Consider the following 15,023-nt stretch of genomic DNA (forward strand, 5'->3'; position numbering starts at 1 on the left):
GACAGAGTTCTGCTTCACGCAAAAGTTGTGGCCTCCAGCATTACAGGTTTTTTGCAGGAGGGTTTGAAATTGTGGCTTAAACGCCTTGGTATCTCTGAGAAAACATTCACTAGCTGTGGCAGAAAAACACCCAACGTCCAGAGCAAGGTTGCATTCCAAAGGCAGCTCAAGCACATAACGGCAAGCGACGAGGATGGGATTCAAACCCACGCGTGCAGAGCACAATGGATTAGCAGTCCACCGCCTTAACCACTCGGCCACCTCGTCGCGTCGACTGTCCTCGGAACCGCTACCTTTCGGCATTTTCCTAATCCTAACCGACCAGCAAGTACATAGCAGCTTGTGTCAAGTTGATTCAACTGTTGAGGTAGTGAAACGCTATCTTTTAGAAAGCGTTCATTTCAGCCTAATGGAAGGTAAAGGCGTTAAGAGAACTGTGGATTTGCAATCCATCGCCTTAGACATGTTTGGAAATCATAAAAAGGACTGACCTTTAAAGCAAAGGGTTTTTTCTCTCAAAATTGTTTTCAACAGATTTAAACATGAAAAGGCGAAAACCATTCAAGACTTTACGTAAAAAGAACAAGAGGTTTTCGTTGGCCTAAATACCCAGCCAAATTGCTGGGTAATGTAGACTGAACCTCAAAACCCTCACCCGCCGTAAGTTTAACTCTCACAAACCGACGATCGGGTTCGCAAACTGATTTAACTGTTCACGTAATTAAATCAATGTGGCTTAAACCCTTTCACATCTCTAACAAAGTGTTTACTTCAGAGGAACCCAGAACCTTTCGCGTGTGAGGCGAGCGTGTTAACCACTACACCACAGAAACCTGCCCATTTGGATTCTTCGCTTGTTTTGATTGATTCGGCCACACATTTTCTCTCTGTGCAACTCTCCCCAATGGGGCAATGCTTTTCGCACGCTTGCGAACAGGCCACCCGTCACGTGTGAAGCGGAAACCTACCACTGTGTGTAACTTTGAAAGTGCTTCATGGCACAAGCGGTAAAATGCATCACGAAATAAGTTTGACTGGCTTTGTATCAAAAGGCACGCGTTGTTTCTGCTTGGTTTCGAACCGAGGACCTTTCGCGTGTGAGGCGAACGTGATAACCACTACACTACAGAAACCTGCCTGTCACGTACCCTGGTTGTTTGAACAGATTCTGCCACATATTTTCTCTGTATGCCACACATTTTAAAGGGAAAACCCCTAGCGGTCGTTTAAAGGAACCGCACATACTGTATGAGAAAGGCGACGCATTTGATGGGAATGCATGTATGTTTCTTCTGAAACAGGCAAACAGCCACGCACTTCTGTTTGGGTGTCTCGCGTGTTTATTTCAGACGTGAAGTGCGAGCAGTCAAGTCGCAGCTCGCCGATCTGAACCTTTAGTGTGAGCATACAGTTTGTGAGCTATGGGTTGACATGGCATGGGATTTACTAGTTCAGTGTACGTTGGCATTTAGCCACGATTGTGCTTAAATCCCACAGTGTATGTCCGGCTTTAGCGTTACAACCGTGGTGGGCAACGTCGGCCCTGTAATGCTGCAGTCCTGCAGATTTTGTTTCCAACCCTGGTAAAACCTAGTTTTCAGCCGACCCTTTAGACCTTAATTAGCCACAGAGCTACGATAAGAGCTGAGGACAAATTCTGCAGGAATGCGGCACTCCAGGAACGACGTTGCCTACACCTGCGTTAGAATGTTCCAGGACGAACTTTGCGTCAGACACATTAGCACGCCGAACTACCGCAAGAAGCTGCAAACATGTGGGCTTTCTCTAAGGGGGCACCCGGATTTGTACCAGGGACCTCTTGATCTTCAGTCAAATGCTCTACCACTGAGCTATACCCCCGTGAAACCGACACCACACTGAAGAATTGAAAAAGCTTCACGTGTTATACGTCACAGCAATTAAAGCCAACGTGAGAATGTCCAAGTGAACGTGGGGCGACTCTATCTGCTGTTAAATGCTCTAGCACTGACCTATACAAATTGTGGTAGAGACAACGTACGCTTTCAACCATTCCGCTTATGTTTCCAGTTGTTATGATTCCTGTACTGTACTGGTCCACTTACACTGAACATCAACAAAGGCAACCCCTCAGCCCAGTCTTTACCACTTTCTAGACAGTAGGCACGTAGGATGGACTTTAGAGTCTGACAACACTCAAGTGCCCCCCTGAGAATCTGGATTCAAAATGCAGAGTGCTAACAGTAACATCCTTGAAGTTATTAGTATCTTGCCACCGCTTGCCGTATAATGTCATGCAGTAAACTGGAAGAGTTATTTGAGAAAGTCTGATGCTCTTGCTTTCCAGTGAGCCCTTTCCTGTTGCCACATCTCAGAAGCAACATCACATTTGAACTCAGATTGTTACATTCAAAGGCCAAAGCGCTTACCATTACACTATGAAAACCACTACAAGACGTTTTGCCATGAAGTTCATAGTTCTAACAGAAACACCATGGGAACTTGGGTCAACATAAAATTCAAAGAGAACAAAGGAAGGTTGTACTGAGATTTGATCTCGCATTGCTGGAATCAATGTCCAGAGCGCTAAAAATTAAACCATGGAACGTTTGCCGCATAATGTTGTGAATTAGAGAGGTATTTATCTGAGGAAATCTGAGGCTTGTGGTTTCCAGAAAGCCCATTCCCACTACCACAATTCAGTAGAAACATTATGTAAGCTACTCCCACCTTAAGAAGGTTCCGTCAAGATTGAACTTGGATCACTGGATTCAAAGTCCAGAATGCTGACCATTACAACGTACACTAAACAAGGCACCATGCAACCCACTGGAACCCAAGTACCGAGTGACAAACTTACTGAAGCGAGACTCATTTAATAAGGTGGCTTTGGGGTTTTTCAAAGGGATCTTTACCACTGCCAAAAACTAGAATTAGCTCTGCACACGCTTTTGCAAATAGATAAGTTCCACCACGATTTGAACCCGGATCACTGGAGTCAGGCGACAGAGTTCTGCTTCACGCAAAAGTTGTGGCCTCCAGCATTACAGGTTTTTTGCAGGAGGGTTTGAAATTGTGGCTTAAACGCCTTGGTATCTCTGAGAAAACATTCACTAGCTGTGGCAGAAAAACACCCAACGTCCAGAGCAAGGTTGCATTCCAAAGGCAGCTCAAGCACGTAACGGCAAGCGACGAGGATGGGATTCGAACCCACGCGTGCAGAGCACAATGGATTAGCAGTCCATCGCCTTAACCACTCGGCCACCTCGTCGCGTCGACTGTCCTCGGAACCGCTACCTTTCGGCATTTTCCTAATCCTAACCGACCAGCAAGTACATAGCAGCTTGTGTCAAGTTGATTCAACTGTTGAGGTAGTGAAACGCTATCTTTTAGAAAGCGTTCATTTCAGCCTAATGGAAGGTAAAGGCGTTAAGAGAACTGTGGATTTGCAATCCATCACCTTAGACATGTTTGGAAATCATAAAAAGGACTGACCTTTAAAGCAAAGGGGTTTTTCTCTCAAAATTGTTTTCAACAGATTTAAACATGAAAAGGCGAAAACCATTCAAGACTTTACGTAAAAAGAACAAGAGGTTTTCGTTGGCCTAAATACCCAGCCAAATTGCTGGGTAATGTAGACTGAACCTCAAAACCCTCACCCGCCGTAAGTTTAACTCTCACAAACCGACGATCGGGTTCGCAAACTGATTTAACTGTTCACGTAATTAAATCAATGTGGCTTAAACCCTTTCACATCTCTAACAAAGTGTTTACTTCAGAGGAACCCAGAACCTTTCGCGTGTGAGGCGAGCGTGTTAACCACTACACCACAGAAACCTGCCCATTTGGATTCTTCGCTTGTTTTGATTGATTCGGCCACACATTTTCTCTCTGTGCAACTCTCCCCAATGGGGCAATGCTTTTCGCACGCTTGCGAACAGGCCACCCGTCACGTGTGAAGCGGAAACCTACCACTGTGTGTAACTTTGAAAGTGCTTCATGGCACAAGCGGTAAAATGCATCACGAAATAAGTTTGACTGGCTTTGTATCAAAAGGCACGCGTTGTTTCTGCTCGGTTTCGAACCGAGGACCTTTCGCGTGTGAGGCGAACGTGATAACCACTACACTACAGAAACCTGCCTGTCACGTACCCTGGTTGTTTGAACAGATTCTGCCACATATTTTCTCTGTATGCCACATATTTTAAAGGGAAAACCCCTAGCGGTCGTTTAAAGGAACCGCACATACTGTATGAGAAAGGCGACGCATTTGATGGGAATGCATGTATGTTTCTTCTGAAACAGGCAAACAGCCACGCACTTCTGTGTTTGGGTGTCTCGCGTGTTTATTTCAGACGTGAAGTGCGAGCAGTCAAGTCGCAGCTCGCCGATCTGAACCTTTAGTGTGAGCATACAGTTTGTGAGCTATGGGTTGACATGGCATGGGATTTACTAGTTCAGTGTATGTTGGCATTTAGCCACGATTGTGCTTAAATCCCACAGTGTATGTCCGGCTTTAGCGTTACAACCGTGGTGGGCAACGTCGGCCCTGTAATGCTGCAGTCCTGCAGATTTTGTTTCCAACCCTGGTAAAACCTAGTTTTCAGCCGACCCTTTAGACCTTAATTAGCCACAGAGCTACGATAAGAGCTGAGGACAAATTCTGCAGGAATGCGGCACTCCAGGAACGACGTTGCCTACACCTGCGTTAGAATGTTCCAGGACGAACTTTGCGTCAGACACATTAGCACGCCGAACTACCGCAAGAAGCTGCAAACATGTGGGCTTTCTCTAAGGGGGCACCCGGATTTGAACCGGGGACCTCTTGATCTGCAGTCAAATGCTCTACCACTGAGCTATACCCCCGTGAAACCGACACCACACTGAAGAATTGAAAAAGCTTCACGTGTTATACGTCACAGCAATTAAAGCCAACGTGAGAATGTCCAAGTGAACGTGGGGCGACTCTATCTGCTGTTAAATGCTCTAGCACTGACCTATACAAATTGTGGTAGAGACAACGTACGCTTTCAACCATTCCGCTTATGTTTCCAGTTGTTATGATTCCTGTACTGTACTGGTCCACTTACACTGAACATCAACAAAGGCAACCCCTCAGCCCAGTCTTTACCACTTTCTAGACAGTAGGCACGTAGGATGGACTTTAGAGTTTGACAACACTCAAGTGCCCCCCTGAGAATCTGGATTCAAAATGCAGAGTGCTAACAGTAACATCCTTGAAGTTATTAGTATCTTGCCACCGCTTGCCGTATAATGTCATGCAGTAAACTGGAAGAGTTATTTGAGAAAGTCTGATGCTCTTGCTTTCCAGTGAGCCCTTTCCTGTTGCCACATCTCAGAAGCAACATCACATTTGAACTCAGATTGTTACATTCAAAGGCCAAAGCGCTTACCATTACACTATGAAAACCACTACAAGACGTTTTGCCATGAAGTTCATAGTTCTAACAGAAACACCATGGGAACTTAGGTCAACATAAAATTCAAAGAGAACAAAGGAAGGTTGTACTGAGATTTGATCTCGCATTGCTGGAATCAATGTCCAGAGCGCTAAAAATTAAACCATGGAACGTTTGCCGCATAATGTTGTGAATTAGAGAGGTATTTATCTGAGGAAATCTGAGGCTTGTGGTTTCCAGAAAGCCCATTCCCACTACCACAATTCAGTAGAAACATTATGTAAGCTACTCCCACCTTAACAAGGTTCCGTCAAGATTGAACTTGGATCACTGGATTCAAAGTCCAGAATGCTGACCATTACAACGTACACTAAACAAGGCACCATGCAACCCACTGGAACCCAAGTACCGAGTGACAAACTTACTGAAGCGAGACTCATTTAATAAGGTGGCTTTGGGGTTTTTCAAAGGGATCTTTACCACTGCCAAAAACTAGAATTAGCTCTGCACACGCTTTTGCAAATAGATAAGTTCCACCACGATTTGAACCCGGATCACTGGAGTCAGGCGACAGAGTTCTGCTTCACGCAAAAGTTGTGGCCTCCAGCATTACAGGTTTTTTGCAGGAGGGTTTGAAATTGTGGCTTAAACGCCTTGGTATCTCTGAGAAAACATTCACTAGCTGTGGCAGAAAAACACCCAACGTCCAGAGCAAGGTTGCATTCCAAAGGCAGCTCAAGCACGTAACGGCAAGCGACGAGGATGGGATTCGAACCCACGCGTGCAGAGCACAATGGATTAGCAGTCCATCGCCTTAACCACTCGGCCAAAAATGGGGCAAAAGGGACTGCCCGTGGAGGGGGAAAAGAAGAAAAGAGAGAGGAAAAAGGGGGGAAAGAGAGAAAAAGAAAAGGAGAAAAGAGGAGGAAAACGTACACTATATTTTTTCAACATTGTTTACACACAGTTCTATACTTATTGCAAGGTTTATCATCACTTTAATTTTCATGTCTTTTGCGGGATTCGAACCTATGGTATGGCAATGTCGCTTGCATTTTCGGTTGTTCTTTAGTCTCGTAGTGCATTCCGGAAGTACAGATGCAATGCATTGTGGGTAACGTAGTCATTTTTTTAAACTCTTTTCCATATAAACAGAGGCGGACAATACATTAGTATTTTTACTTTCTACATAAAAGTAAATTTTCAAGTATTCGTATTTTATTAATGTTTTTCTTTGGAAAACATACATTCCAAAGCATATTATCATAATTTTTAGTCCACTACATTTCATAATTTCACGTTTTTGGTTTATATTTAATATTTAAGTACATTAAGCATCTAGTATTTTTTTACTTTTACTTAAGTAAAAAGTATTTTTGTACTTTTACTCAAGAAAGTAAAAGTACACAATTTTTATGTAATTAGGTATTAAATCAAGTTTAATATGTAATATAAAAGGAATACACAGTATGATTCTATGCTTTAGAACGTAGTGAAATTTTTTTAGTAAAGGATATTTTTTTCCCAAGACAAACACTCTGATAAAGCACAGATCCTTGGGAAATTTACTCAAAGTACTCAAGTAATGTCTGCCTCTGCATATAAATCACCATAGTAATAACCCTGTGATTATGCAATTATGCACATTAATGCATTTAAAGCAAATTCTCTTGTAAATAAACATATTTTGTGATGTAAACTAATTAATATTCAAATAATTAACTCAAAATGTCACATGCTACATTTAAAGCTACAACAGTATTAACAGTGTATAACTGTAAATGTTAATAATTCCCCCATCATGTTTCCCCCTCCTTTTTTTGGTAAACTCATTTATTTGAGAGACTACATCTGTGCAGCACAAGTGAATAAAACATATTCCAAATTGAGGATAGAGTGTTGGGTTTTGTGAATAAATGTAAAATGATTCTGCAAGTAAATCTGGCTTTAGTTTTAACAATTACATTCAATGGAGTACACTCACTGTGCTGGTATTAAGAGGAAATAAAATAAAAACGTGAAGGCTGTTCTTGGCTCCAATAAAATGATTAAACTTTATTATAACAGACAAACAACATAGAGAAAGACATGTAATGGTGACAGAAACTAAACACTCTCCTTCCAGTCATCCAGGGTCAGTCCTGAGGCTGGACAGTACCACCGCCCCTTCAGCTGGGTGTGTCCAGTTGTTTTATTTTTTTCCTGGCCACACAACTTGCAGGTGTAGTGATACTTTTCTTTTGTTAGCCTCTTCCGTGGCGGTTCCCCCCTTGACACTAGCTCCTCATCCTCCTGGGCAGCTTTTTTCAGCCTCCAGGCACGTTGCCTTGGCTGGGATGGAAGGCACTCTGTAGGAGCTTGCTGCAATGGAGAAGCTTGTGGATATGGAGGAGCATGTGGATATGGAGGAGCATGCGGAAATGGAGGAGCATGCGGATATGGAGGAGCATGCGGATATGGAGGTGCATGGGGATATGGAGGTGCATGGGGATATGGAGGTGAATAGGGATATGGAGGTGCATGGGGATATGGAGGAGCATGCAGAAATGGAGAAGCATGTGGAAATGGAGGCGCATGCTGCAACTGAGGAGTTTGCTGGAACGGAGGAGCTGGCCCAAATTGTGGAGGGAACTGGGGAGGTGGAGATGGTGGAGAGAACACAGGCTTGCTTACCGCTAGTGTGCGCTGGCGGGGGAAAGCTTCCCCCTCATGGTTTTCAGGCTCCTCAAATGTCATAGGTTCATGTGCATGTTGCACAGGGGCAGCTGGAAGTGTGTTCACTGCAGGAAGAGGCTCCTTGGCCAGGTACAGCTGTTTGGGAAGTGCAGTGCCTTGCAGCTGCATGTTCCTGTCCTTCCTCTTATCCCTCCTAAACAGCCTACAAGACATACATTCATTATTTTATACATGTATAAAAGCCTATCCTCCCTCTCTAAGGTTATTACATATTTTCTAACAAGCATGCAGGTGGATGGTTTTTCATCATGTTAAATCTTTATATGAAGAGTTTCGTTGCAAAACGAGATAACTACGTTTTTTTTATTTTTCAGAAATCTCGTTTTTTTGGTTGTGCATTCCAATTAATATCCATTCAACTGCAGTTGGTTTGTTTTGATTTAAACCTTCATAACTTAAAGAATACAGCTAAGTAGCACCATAAAACAAAATAATAACATGATAACATAATAATAAACATGTTTTGACAAAAATGTTAAAAAACGGATTTATCTCGTTTTGTAACGAAACTCTTCATATTCTGTCTTGACTGTATGGGAAAGGTAAATGAAATAACACATACCATGAAGATACTGTGGTGTTGTTAACCGGCACCAGACTCAGGTTCGTCTGGTTCAGGACAACCATGCTGTCCTCCAGCAGCTGTTTGATGTGGCTGTAGACGCTGACAATGGACTGAGGGATGGGCATGGTTTTCCCCTTTGCGTCCTTTGGCCTGTTGCATGACTGCTCAAACTCTTTTGCAAGTCTGAGGCAAACACAGTCACTGACCCTATGTATTCCGGGGTCCTGGGCTGCTTGGCCGTGAGTCATGTATAGTCTGTGGGAGAGAAGGATGATATTTTCTGGACTGTGAACAAGGATGTAAAGTGATGAAGAACTAAGTTACAATGTCAATAGGGATTGCAATAAAATAATTGACACTCAAAAAATACTTTTCACAGTGACTCGTGCTGTCTCTTAATGATTTGTATTGAACCAAAATAATAGCAAATTGTGATCAAGCACCTCTCTGCCGCCTGCTGTCCAGGAGCAGAGCCACTCGGCTTCCTGGGTGCTCTCCATGGTCCTCCTGATGCATGTGCTTTTTTCTTAGCCTTCTGGGTGTACCTAAACAGTGAAAGAGACATCCATATGCTTCATTCATTCCATGGAATGTATGTTTAATTTTGGTGTACAAAATAATGACTATGTTGTACCTTAAAGGTTTTTTGTCCATGGCATGGAGAGCTGTGTACAGGTTGACTATGTACGCCGCCTCCTTGGCTGACAAGGCGGTGATGGTGCGATTCAAGTCAACTAGGTAGGCTGCAAGGGCATCAACTGCCTCCCATCCCACAACGCCCCTCGAGTCACATTGGCTGGTCTGAAAAGTGATAAGTGAGAAAAAGAAAAAAACAAGCAAATTAATGTACACTCTTGTTTCTGATATGTGAGCAATGCTGATTTTATATTTATTTACCTTATTAAAATGTAACCACATTTACTTAACATAAGTTAAATAAGTTAAATATTGTGTTTTTGAGTAAGGTGTTACAGAAAGTGTTTCTGACCTCTGTGATGAGGGGTCCGGGTTCAGTGTCACCCTCCACAGCACTTGGAGGATCACCAGCCCCTATCTCAGCTGACTGGCAGACAATATCAGGCATGGTTATATGTGAGCAATGCTGATTTTATATTTATTTACCTTATTAAAATGTAACCACATGTACTTAAAATAAGTTAAATAAGTTAAATATTTCGTTTTTGAGTAAGGTGTTACAGAAAGTGTTTCTGACCTCTGTGATGAGGGGTCCGGGTTCAGTGTCACCCTCCACAGCACTTGGAGGATCACCAGCCCCTATCTCAGCTGACTGGCAGACAATGTCAGGCATGCTGATGGTGTCATCTGGTTCATCCTCCTCCTCCTCAAGCACCTGCGAGGGGATTTCGGAGACCTGTGATGGAGCCAGCAGGTCACCTCTGTTGGTCTGGGCCAATAAATATTCCACTGCTATACGCTCACCTGTAACCAGTGTAAAGACAAAATGAAGAAAGGACATACATTCACTATGGCATAACACAAATGTAACTGTGAGAATTATGCTGGTGATTAAAAGCATCCAAAATAAATCAAAACTCAGTAAAATATATTATATATATTTTTTGTTATATTTTATCGTCTGAGTGCAGTCACCCTTTGCCTAGAAATTGCAAAATACGCGTTTCATGTTTTCAAAATTTTCAATTTTAAAGAGTATAGAAGGAGTTCACATTTAATCTGGGCTCTTATTGGCTGCTTTTTTCAATATTCAGTGTAAGTCATCATTCTAAAATAAAATGTTACTTTTCTAGTAACAGAAATTAATCAGTAAAGTAAAAGTAATTTCAAGCATTTAACCATACCCCTTCAGATTAAATGATTTTGAAGATCATAACATTTTAGTCAAGTGAGCCTAAACTTTTAAACAGTAGTTTGCGCACATCCTTATCCTACATAAATAGCATGTTTTTCACAGCCAAGAAATGCATGTCCTCTGAGTAGGGGGGTGCTTAAGAAAAAGAGGAGGAGAGGATGTAATACTCTGGTCAACCAGTGTTGCTCTGAGATCTCTCTTACCAGTAGGTTTCCCGGGTGGGGTGATCTCTGGCACCAGATCACAACCATGGACGCGCTGGCTTAAGTTGTTAAGGTGGGAAATCAAGCGAACATCAAAGCTTCTTAGGGACGAGGCCCCCTCCACATCTACTGCCTCCTTAGCCCGACCCATGTTCCATCTTGATGCCCCCTCGAGCATGTACATTTGCATATGTACAGCATTGCACCTCCAGCCTAAGAAACAAAATACTCTGTTCAGTGAACCATTATTGTAAAGGTAATACATATGAATACCCGGCAGTGGTAATTGTGTTATTTTGAATAATTACAACACATTCTCTGTCATAACAGAAAATAACAATTAAAAAAGATATACAATACAGTATGTCTTGATGCAAATGTACCTGGTATAAAAGCACACTGATGTCGGTGAAAACTCTCCAGGGAGGAGGACCCCCTACCACACCTAAGGATGTCCAGCTCTTTGCCGCCCTTTTGGAGTGTCCCCACCTTTGTGTACAGTGCAACACCTGCAGGGTCTTGGAGGCACTCCAGGTGCTTCTGCTGCACTTTCCACACGTGGCTCATGCTGTCATGGCTCACCAGACGCAGCCCTGTGGTGTCTGTCAGCTCCCATACTGATTCCAGCAGCCCTGAAATCATGCTCCGCATCTCCTCCACTCCACGCGTTCTCCTCCTGCAGTGTCTCTTTAATTCCCCTGGGCTGATAGTGGCCATGAGCTGTTCTTCAGTGGGAGTATGTCCGCTGTGGCTGCTCTTCCACTCCGCTCTCTTGGCCTCCTTCAGGCGTTGCACATCCTCCTGGTCCCATTCAAAAACGCAGGAGGAAAGCTTGGCACAAAAGGTGCCATAGAGAGGGTGGTGTTCTGTAGTGAGGCCGCAGTTAAAGCGTCTCATGAAATGGAAGCTGTCTAAGCGCACTGCAGACCTCCATGGGTGAAAGAGCTTAGCCACTGAAGACACACCTGTGAAAAACAACGATTCATAATAACATAGACCACAACACCTGTACTGTGTGTGTGTGTGTGTGTGTGTGTGTGTGTGTGTGTGTGTGCGAGAGAGAGAGAAAGAGAGAGAGAGAGAGAGACAGAGAGAGAGAGAGAAATTTTCACCCACCTGACTGGCTGCAGCAATCCCGGTCGACATAGATGACCTCAGGTTCAGCTTGGCCCGCATTCTTGTACCGAGTGACGATGCCTTGGCACAACTCTTCCAACCCTGCACCTTCACCCGTCGTCAGAACAGAGTTCAACACCTGGCCAAACTCGTTGCCGATGTTTGTCATCCATGCAGCACTGTCCCCGATCTCGCCAGCCAGCTTTTTGGTGATCTGTAAAACAAACACAAGCACTAAGAAGTAAACCAATTTCCTGTTTTGTTGTAATTATACATATTTTATTTTATATACTTTTTTACTGTTGAAACCCTAACCTTCTTTGTTGAATCCATTTTAAGAATTCTACCATAGGTAGAAGTGATCACTCCCTTCATTTCATCCACATGGCTGAGGATTTCATTGGAATGGACCGTCTCAAACCATTGAGCAAGTGGAAGGGGCCTGAAGGGTGGTGGAGGAAGATATACAGCTGCAGAGGGGACGAAGGTAGCCATCTTCCTATGACGCTCACAGTCTGAGAGGTAGCGGATGGTCTGCCGAGCCCACTCCTCGCTGTGCGCTTCCTCTATTGCAGACTGGAAGTAGGAGGAACTGTTACCAATGGTCCTGGGCTTCAGGAAAGTCATGCATTTTCTGTCCAGAGCCAGCTGTGTTGTAAGGACAGCGGGGAACATGCTCCTGTGTGCCACATCCACCTGGGAGAGCATATCCTGGCTCCATGGGCAGACCGGCTGAGAGCACTTGCTGCAACGTGGATAGTCCCCTCCCACTAGGTAGTAGCGGCTATCCACATCAATTACCTCCCTTATCTTTCTGTAGATCCCGGAGCTGTTCATTTTCCGGGAACATTTTGGGCATTTTAAAAGAATTCCCCACATCCTCATTGGTGCCCAGATGAACATCCTCTGCCGGTAGTACCACCCAGGCTCAGGAGGAGATGGTTTGGGCTCCAGTGGGGGGTGAAACCAGCAGGCTTGGATTTTTTGTTTCAGCTGGCCTGTAGGCTCATATAGGCATTTGGAAATCCACACCTGATCTGCTTCCTGGACAACTCTCCGAAACTGCTCAGGAAGAAAACCTTTCCAGTTGATTGAAGTTGGTTTTGAAGTTGGTGTAGTTGCAGTGTGGTGTGGTGTGGCAGAGCTACTTGAAGGAGGGAGCAGAGATGGCGTTGTCTTTGATGGTAGAACTTTTGTGGTGGTAGGGCTTTTGTAGTTTTTCAGGGGTGGCTTTTGTGGTGATGGCATAATAAATGCTGTATAGTGAGCCGTTTGGATGTGGTTCAAAAGACCAAGAGTACCCTGCACCTTGGCCCCACAGGTGTCACACATCTCCTCCACATGGTGGTCAGACAGGTGCTCTGAAAATTTGTCTCCCTCCACAAGCTGGTTGCACTTGTAGCACTGCACTTTCTGTCCTGCCACTGATGCCCCTGCCTCTGTGTCTCCTCTCCCTGCCTCTGTGTGGTCTCGGACTCCTCCTGCCTCTGTGTCTCCTCTCCCTGCCTCTGTGTGGTCTCGGACTCCTCCTGCCTCTGTGTCTCCTCTTGCTGCCTCTGTGTTGTCTTGAACTCTCCCTGCCTCTGTGTCTCCTATACATGTCTCCATGCCTCCTCTCCCTACCTCCATGCTGACTTGGACTCGCCCTGCCTCCGTCTCAACTACTCCTGCCTCACTGGACCCAGCACCTGATGACAGATCTGCTGGCTGGGGAGGAGTACAAAAAGAGGGCCATACACTAATAAAGAATCCTACACTACTAGTTTTCTCCAGAATTGTACAGATATATATATTGTTCAATAAATAAATCCACATCCCTTACGAAAATTAAACATGGTTTTACTACAGTTAAAACAAAAAAAACATGGTTACTGTAGTAAAACCATGGTTTTGCTGATAGTAATCAATACACCCAAAAAAAAAACACACTTAATACACTTTTACCACAATAAAACCATGGTTAATTTTCGTAAGGGATGCTACAATGACTATCATGACTTAAAGGAAAATTCCGGTATTTAGCACATTGAGTCTCTATTCTGGTTTGTTTTGGATGACCTAGAGTGGTTGACAAAGAAATTTTGAAGATTGGTCCTGTTTCGACTTTTTCACTTTTTCGTTAATGTTGCAAAACAAGTAACGTAGCGAAATACAGTTTCTGTGGTGTTTTTTATTTGGCATTGTCAAAATTTCGGTATCCACCACTCTAGTTCATCCAAAACAAACCAGAAAAGAGACTCAATGTGCTAAACACCGGAATTTTCCTTTAAACCTAGATTATGTTAATTCTTTGCAAAAACCCCTTTGTTCTTTCAAAAATATGTGCTCATTCATGTGTCATTACTTCCACCTACTAATCAAAGTATTCTCGCAAGTGTAGAATCTGCTATTCAGAATACATACTGGCGAGTCCCTCAAATGGCTGAATACATGTTGCGCCTTCATCTTTGAAATACTTTCACTTCGCCTTTCGCACTGTTATACTACACTCACACTGGACAAAGTCGTAGTACTGGAAGCCATGTTAATCTTGGCATGAAACGGCCACCGTAGGAGTGAAAACACGCTCGGAATTGGGCGGAGGGCTAGAAGGTAATATTCAGTTGGAATAGAATTTCACAGCTAGATGGGAGAAGTTCTTACACAATGTAGCTTTAAAAATAGAACAATATGTAAAATAATGTTTATTCATACAATGTCAATTAAAGAAAAAATTAGAAAAAAGATAAAAAGCAAACAGGCTTTATAAACAGGCATTACTGCAAAATCACTGAAGCCCACCAGAGGAAAAAACAACCAAACAAACCAGAAACAATAAATTAGTAAATAGTTTCACCTACCTTATGGAACCCACAGGAGCACCGAAGGCTTCTCCCAAACAGATCCTTAGTAGAATGGCTCTGCAGGGGGCAAGCATCAATTCTCTCCAAGGCCTTTTTCCATTTCTTGGCCCCTGGCCGTTTGCCAGTTGAAAAGTGGTATTGGCCCCGAGCATATTTGAAGCAGATGTCCCTCCAGTAACTATCTGGCTTTCCTGTCTTAGTCATCTGAAAACATTAAACAAAAAATAAGTTAAGGTCAAGCTAGACTATGTGTGTAGACAGACAAACAGAGCAGAGGAAATTATACTTGTATGTGTGTATGTTATGTAGGTAGGTAGGTATGCTTTGCAT

General features: G+C 43.6%; 1 protein-coding gene and 6 non-coding genes across 7 annotated transcripts; all 7 read right to left on the minus strand.

Annotated features, from left to right (window-relative positions):
• Positions 1-185: 185 nt before the first annotated feature.
• Positions 186-267, minus strand: trnas-gcu (transfer RNA serine (anticodon GCU)). Its single transcript has one exon. It is a non-coding gene; the product is annotated as a tRNA-Ser (tRNA).
• A 793-nt stretch (positions 268-1,060) lies between these two features.
• On the minus strand, positions 1,061-1,133 carry trnav-cac (transfer RNA valine (anticodon CAC)). The gene has a single exon. It is a non-coding gene; the product is annotated as a tRNA-Val (tRNA).
• A 2,035-nt stretch (positions 1,134-3,168) lies between these two features.
• trnas-gcu (transfer RNA serine (anticodon GCU)) lies at positions 3,169-3,250 on the minus strand. Its single transcript has one exon. It is a non-coding gene; the product is annotated as a tRNA-Ser (tRNA).
• Positions 3,251-4,043: 793 nt separating this feature from the next.
• Positions 4,044-4,116, minus strand: trnav-cac (transfer RNA valine (anticodon CAC)). The gene has a single exon. It is a non-coding gene; the product is annotated as a tRNA-Val (tRNA).
• Positions 4,117-4,773: 657 nt separating this feature from the next.
• On the minus strand, positions 4,774-4,845 carry trnac-gca (transfer RNA cysteine (anticodon GCA)). The gene has a single exon. It is a non-coding gene; the product is annotated as a tRNA-Cys (tRNA).
• Positions 4,846-6,150: 1,305 nt separating this feature from the next.
• On the minus strand, positions 6,151-6,233 carry trnas-gcu (transfer RNA serine (anticodon GCU)). Its single transcript has one exon. It is a non-coding gene; the product is annotated as a tRNA-Ser (tRNA).
• Positions 6,234-7,434: 1,201 nt separating this feature from the next.
• On the minus strand, positions 7,435-13,891 carry LOC129434907 (uncharacterized). The gene is made up of 10 exons (XM_073875774.1): positions 12,166-13,891; positions 11,851-12,064; positions 11,118-11,699; positions 10,735-10,947; positions 9,914-10,140; positions 9,689-9,763; positions 9,335-9,501; positions 9,144-9,245; positions 8,698-8,955; positions 7,435-8,277 (listed from the first exon to the last, which is right to left on the minus strand). The coding sequence occupies exons 1-10, from the start codon at positions 13,663-13,665 to the stop codon at positions 7,506-7,508; spliced, it is 4,110 nt and encodes a 1,369-aa protein (XP_073731875.1). The 5' UTR covers positions 13,666-13,891; the 3' UTR covers positions 7,435-7,505.
• Between the last annotated feature and the right edge of the window lie 1,132 nt (positions 13,892-15,023).

The sequence above is a fragment of the Misgurnus anguillicaudatus genome, chromosome 14, assembly GCF_027580225.2.
Source record: "Misgurnus anguillicaudatus chromosome 14, ASM2758022v2, whole genome shotgun sequence".
Classification (NCBI taxonomy): Eukaryota; Metazoa; Chordata; class Actinopteri; order Cypriniformes; family Cobitidae; genus Misgurnus; species Misgurnus anguillicaudatus.